This window comes from Benincasa hispida, chromosome 4, assembly GCF_027475165.1.
Source record: "Benincasa hispida cultivar pf3 chromosome 4, pf3_genome.v1.1, whole genome shotgun sequence".
Taxonomy (NCBI): Eukaryota; Viridiplantae; Streptophyta; class Magnoliopsida; order Cucurbitales; family Cucurbitaceae; genus Benincasa; species Benincasa hispida.
Window position 1 is genome coordinate 24,657,747 of NC_143481.1, and position 6,674 is coordinate 24,664,420.

The following is a 6,674-nucleotide window of genomic DNA, read 5'->3' on the forward strand; positions in this document are numbered from 1 at the left end:
CTAACTGGTCCTAAACAATTTTACCAAAATAAATTTTCCGTGAAATAGGTTAGTTATCTAATTTTTGTGTAAAACCTAATAGAGGCAAAAAATTGTATGGCCACATGCGACGTAAGTAATTAAATAGAAAAAAGAAAAAGAAAAGGAAAAAAAAACCGTTAAATTATAGATTTAGTTCCAAACTTTATATTTGTGTTTAATAAGTTCTGCATTTTAAAATGTCAAATAGATTATTTGTTTGGTAACCATTTCGTTTTAAATTTTTTGTTTTTTAAAACTCAAATCTATTTTCTTCTTATTTTTTTACAGTGATTTGCATCATTTTTAAATACAATGTTTGAAATCTTAGCCAAATTTCAAAAACAAAAACAAGTTTATAAAAGCTATTTCTTTTGTTTCAAAATTTGACTTAAACCAATGGTAAAAAATAGATAACAAATGAAGAAATTTGGAGCTGGAAGTAGTGCCTATGACTTAATTTTTAAAAATAAAAATAAAAAACTAAATAGTAATTGAATGAGACCTTAGTTTTGGTTTTTTTGTTTTGTTATCCACTTTCTACTCACAAACCAAGTCAAATTTTGAAAAAGAAAAATTTAGAAACTTAGTTTTGGTTTTAGAGTTTAACTAAGAATGCAACTCTTTTACTCATGAACAATAAAACAATTGTAAGAAATTAAGAGGATACAAACACACTCTTCAAAAATTAAAAAAAAATAATAAATAAATAAATAAAACAGGACCTTGGGTCTAAAGATCCCTTGTTATATTCGATCTATATTTTTCTAAAAAAAAATTAATAGATTTATTAGACACAAAATAAAAATTTATGTAGATATTAAACTTTTAATTCTGTGTCTAATAGGCTTATGTATCTTTAAGAAGTTGAATAGGTCAAAGACTTACTAGATATAAAATTAAAAGTTCAACAACAAATTAGACCGTTTTTAGTGTACAAGGGACCTAGCTATTAGACAATATATATATATATATATATATATATATATATATATATATGTGTGTGTGTGTGTGTGTGTGTAACCTATTAACACATCTTAAAATTTATGTATTTTTTGACACAAATATGAAACCTTAGAACTAAACTTGTAATTAACAGGAAAAAAAAAGTTCAAACACCATCTTAGTGGGTACTCTTGAGTTTGTTCAATTTTAATCCATATACTTTCAATAAATCACAAATTTAGCCTCTAATCATTTGTTTACTCTAAATTTTTCAAAAAAAAATATTTATTCACATTTTTACTATAAGTTTTAAAAATATATTCATATATTATATTTACTTACATAATAATAATAATAATAATTCAATCACTTTGATTAAAAATGAATTTTAAAAGACTAAATTTAAAATTTATTGAAAATATATAAATTAAAATTAGACTTTTAAAAATATAATGACTAGAATTGAACAAACTTCAAAATACTATCATATAAACCTAAAAAAAATGATAATTAAATATGGAAATTGTAACTTAAATTAAAAAGAAAACAAAAGAATATTAAAAGGAGGGAGAGAGAGAATACGTTAGGGTATTTGGAGTTTGGGTGTCGTGGTTATGCATGGAAGCGTTTCTCCCAAAAAGAGAATCGAATCAGTACTCTTCTCCCTATTGCCTTTATTTTTGCTTTTTCTCAGTTTGCTTCAGCTTTCCTTTACCATTCTCCAAGACACACACTGACCCTAAAGAAAAAACCACTGTACTAAATCAAAAGAATTTGGGTACTCTCTTCATACATCTTAAATGTTACTCAATAAAATATTGCTACGCAGTATTTTTGTTTTTCTAAAATATAATTTTTTTCTAATTCCATTTCTATGTAGTTACTAGGCTGCACTTAATCATTGTTATCTTAAAATTCCTACCCCTTAATTATATATATTATGACAAGTTATTTCTATCAACTTCATTGCAACTTAAATTTATGAAATTAAGGAAATAAATTATATGGAATTTGAAACAAAAATAAATTAAAAAAAGAGGAATTAATGGGTGTTTGAAAAAAAAGTTATATTAGAGTGGAAAAGAGAAAGAAAAGATGGTCAAAATTCAAAAATTTGAAACTCCTCGAAAGCCTCTTCTCTCTCCCACCACCACCATCATCATCAGTTTCGACTATCTTTATCGAAACTCTCTCTTAACCATTTTTTTTTTTTTTTGCCTTGCTTTGATTTTGAAGCCTTAGAATTACATCTCAATCTCATCATTTTTTTCCCCTCATCAAATTAAATATTCAACTTTTTTTTTCAAAATATATCACTTTTTTTTTTTTCCAATTTATAGTATTTGTAAAATTTTAATTAATTAGGATGTTGATGTGGGGTCCTTTTCGGATGAGTTTATTAGAATATTCATTTTGTCTGATAATTGAGAAAAGTAGAAATTTTGGTTCTTCCTTATCCAATTTCATCAGATTCAAAACCCAACAACAAGTTGATATATGTGTATATAATTGGGGGTGAAGTGGAATTGGATTATGAAAACTAAGGAAAATGACAATGGGAATTGTAAAGAAAGGGGGGGGGGGGGGGGGGGGGGGAGGGGCGGTTTTTGCTTGTGTTTAATTTGGTTAGCTTTATCGAATTTCCATCCCTCTCACTCAAAAAAACAATACAAAATTCACTTTTATCACTGGAATTCAGAAATTCGATTCTCCTACTCTATTATTTTCTCTACGTAGTAAAAAAAAAATGGTTTCAAACACACACACAAAAAAAAAAAAAAAATAGTAGCTAAAGTTCAAATGGTTAACATAGTTTTATGGATTTTTTTCAAATATAGAAAAATGAATCAAAATATTATAAATATAACAAAATTTCATTATCTATCTACTATAGTCATAAGATAATAGTCTATCGCAATCTATCATAGATAAACTGTGATATTTTATTATTATTTATAAATATTTTCAACAGTTTTGTCATTTAAAAAATTTTCCTAATTTTATTTTCTTCTACTTTTACGATCTAGTTTTTAAACTAAATCTTGATTTGATTAAGCATCATTTAAATTTAATTCTCAAAAATTACCATTTCCATTCTAATTTTTCTACTTTATTTTAAAAGGAAATTATAATATTATCGAAATGAGTTTCGCTCAACATTAATCAACATGATCTTTTCTAGAGGTCGAGGATTTTGTACTAAAAAAAATCATAATATCCAAGGCTAAATTAGAACTACCGAAACTATATAAACTATGGGTAAATAATAAGAACAGAAAAGAAATTTATTATTTTTAATTTATATAAAAAAGAAAAACCTAAAACGGCCACTGAGTCACCGAGTAATTGGTAAGCCACAGCCAAAGCCAAAACCTCGTTTTATTCTTCTCGATCTTCGAGAAAAAGAAAAAAAAATAATTAAAAAAAGAAAAGAAAAATCCCAGTTCACCGGTATAAAAACCACCACCACCGGCTGTTTCACCAGAGAAACGTGATAAAGCCATTAAAACTGAACCGCCATCACTTCAACTTCACGCACAAGGTGAGCCTTTCCGTTACTAAGAATCTTATTTTCTTCTTTCCCCCCCCTTTCTTGATTAAACCCTAAATTTCCAAAATTAGGACTAAATTTTGCAGGAAAAAAAAAAGAACAGGATGAGTAGGCCGGGAGATTGGAATTGCAGGTCTTGCAACCATCTCAACTTTCAACGAAGGGATTCTTGTCAGCGATGTGGAGAACCTAGGGCCGACTTCGTCGGCGGAAGCTACGGCAGCGGAAGAGTTCTTGGCTCTTCGTCTTTTGGTTTTACTACCGGCCCCGACGTCCGCCCTGGTGATTGGTACTGCACCGTCGCCAACTGCGGCGCTCATAACTTTGCTAGCCGCTCTATCTGCTTCAAGTGCGGCGCCTCCAAAGATGAGACTTCCGCCGCCGCCTACGACGGCGATTTGACCAGAATGAGAGGCTTTAACTTCGGCGGTGCCTCCAACCGCCCTGGATGGAAATCTGGTGATTGGATCTGTAACAGGTAGGGTTTCTTTTTTCTTTTTTCTTTTTCATCTAAATACCACTTTCAAGAATTTTCTATTTTACTTCTCAACTTTTCAAATTTTCGAATTCTCAATTTTATTTTATTTCACCTATTTAATTTTTATTACCGTTCTTTATGCATTAAGTTTTGAAAAAGATAAATTTTGAGTTATTATTATTTTTTGAGTTACATATTTTAATCGTGTCAACAACTTTAGTTATTATCGTTATTTTGTCGTCTCGTGTTTACTTAATTAGCTTCAATCTAGATAGTTCAAAATATCTATCCATAATTTTAGTTATTATTATTATTTTGTTGATATCTTCTTAGCTTCAATAAATTTAGATACCATGTCTTTTTCGATAATATATAGGATAGAGAAACGAACTTCTTATTGAGCTATATTCATCTGAGTAATTTAGATATCATGTTAATACAATATTACATTTTTAAAAAAAACAACATTATTCGTCAAATTAAAGGTTCAAACAAAGTTGATTATTTTAGCAATTTAGATACCATATTGTTAATGTATATATTTAAAATTATGATTGTTTATTTGAAATAAATGACATTATTTATTAAATTAAAAGTTCGAACTAAGGTGATTTTTCAAAAAAGGGATTAGAGAATGAAATAAATATTTTGAATATTTAAGACTAAAATTGAACCTACTTTAAAAAAAAAATAAAAAGGGTTAAAAACAGATTTAAATCTATACCATACATCACGAGCATTTTTCGACAAGTCATTTTATTATTTTGGATGTATATGGAACGACAGGTCGGATTGCAATGAGCATAACTTTGCCAGCCGAAGAGAATGCTTTAGATGCAATGCGCCAAGGGATTCCAACAGCAAGTCACCATACTCGTAGAGGTAATTAATTAATTTCCTTACACGCCAACAAATTACCATATTTATAAAATCTATCCGTTAAATTAATAAAACTCATTTTATTTTATTTATATACATATAAAGGAAAACGTAGTAAAGTAATTAATTAATATAAGTGGGATTTAATAATTAATTATTGAATTATAATGTCTAAATATAATTATTTTGGGAATATTTTGCATTTTACAGGTGGTGCCAATGGAAGGAATAAATTCTAGCTAGAAAGAAGAGGAGAGTTTCCCATGATATCTGGAACGTCGTCGTTTTGTTTTCCCCCTTTTTTTTGTATTTTGTTTTTTTTTTGTTTTTTTTTTGAGGTACGCCCTCTCTATTTTTCAGTTTCAAAAGTGATTTAAGTGTCTCCTTTTTGACGGGGGAGCTTTTAATTTGGAAGAAGTATGGGTTTTGTTTCTGCATGCATGCAGAAAAATACTTTGGCAGTAGCATTTTAATGAATGAGGCCCCCTCTCTATGTATTCAATTTTCTAATTTATATTAGTACCCATCTTTTATATTTTAATTAATTGGTAACTTCACTTTATATTATGTTTTTGCCTCAAACTAATTTTCTAATTTGTGTTTATTGAGAATGCTTTCGGAACCTTGATTTTATTAAATGTACTTCAATAAAAAGTGGCTAATAATAAATCATTTTGATCCTGTTTGGTAATCATTTGTTTTTTTCTTTTTAATTTTTGAAAATTAAACCTATAAATCCCCTTTCACCTCGAAATTTCTTATATCTTACCATTTTTTTTTTAAAAAAAAAAAAACCAAATTTTAACAACTAAAAAAAGTAGTTTTTAAAAACTTGTTTTTGTTTTTAGAATTTGACTAAAAATTCAACTCTTTTATTTAAGAAAATTGTAATTCATTGTGAGAAATTAAGAAAAAATATGCTAAATTTTTTAAATTAAAAAACAAAAAATTTACAAAATAAGACCTTATTTTAAAAAATTGATAAACTACAGAAATGAAAACAGAAGAAAAACATAGTGCATTGTAACAAATTAACTATAGAGAAATTCATGTATAAAGTAAGGTATTATATTACTCACACATTTAAATCATAACTAAGAACTTTAAATTCCTAAATTTCTTTTGACATGACAGCGATATTTTTATTTGTCTATGTGTTTGACAATGTGGTAAGTGAATCGACATTTATATAATAACTTAAAAAGGTTGATAGAATAACAACAAAAAAATCACTGTTGTACGTAGGTTTAATATCTTACAATAAGAAAAACTTTATTTTTTAAATTAAAAATAGTTAAATGCTTATTCATTATTTAAATATTTAAATGACTTTTGTATACTTACATTTTTTTTAAAAAAAATATTTGTTGATGTTGATATTTTATGGCTGTGTTCCTATAAAATTAAGATCTCAGTTGGAAAAGGACATTTAAGACCTTAATTACAATTAGTACTTTTTAGGGCACTTCAAAACCTATCTTTAGGGAGCAGTTTAGGAATTTTAAATAAACATTTAATTTTATACAAGAGAGATTAGATTTAATATAGTCAAGTGGTTCAAAAGAAAGAAGGAAAAAAAGAAGGGAAAAGAAGAAAAGAAAAAGAGAGACATATGATTTCAGAATGAAGATGAAAGTATACATATATGAAACAATAACAATAAGTCCAATGTGGTCCAAAAACCCATCTTCCACTTTTAATAAAGTTCCCTCTTTGTGTGACAAAACTAGAAAATCCAATTATGTGCAAGGCGCATTTGGTTTGTTTCGTTATATTATTATTAAGATAATTATTTTAAATAAT

General features: G+C 27.3%; 1 protein-coding gene across 2 annotated transcripts; it reads left to right on the forward strand.

Annotated features, from left to right (window-relative positions):
- The first annotated feature begins 3,209 nt into the window (after positions 1 to 3,209).
- LOC120075274 (RNA-binding protein involved in heterochromatin assembly dri1-like) lies at positions 3,210 to 5,412 on the forward strand. Of its 2 annotated transcripts, none has more exons than XM_039028495.2 (4): positions 3,210 to 3,505; positions 3,586 to 3,992; positions 4,779 to 4,874; positions 5,082 to 5,412. In XM_039028495.2, the coding sequence occupies exons 2-3, from the start codon at positions 3,619 to 3,621 to the stop codon at positions 4,870 to 4,872; spliced, it is 468 nt and encodes a 155-aa protein (XP_038884423.1). In that variant the 5' UTR covers positions 3,210 to 3,505; positions 3,586 to 3,618; the 3' UTR covers positions 4,873 to 4,874; positions 5,082 to 5,412. The 2 variants fall into 2 exon arrangements, with proteins under 2 accessions (XP_038884423.1, XP_038884424.1); XM_039028496.2 differs by having other exon boundaries at positions 3,239 to 3,505; positions 3,601 to 3,992.
- Positions 5,413 to 6,674: the final 1,262 nt, after the last annotated feature.

Coding starts and splice junctions, on each gene's coding strand:
- LOC120075274 (XM_039028495.2), top strand. CDS start 3,619: ATGAGTAGGCCGGGAGATTGGAATTGCAGGTCTTGCAACCATCTCAAC. Junction 3,993..4,778: donor GGTGATTGGATCTGTAACAG/GTAGGGTTTCTT, acceptor ATGGAACGACAG/GTCGGATTGCAATGAGCATA.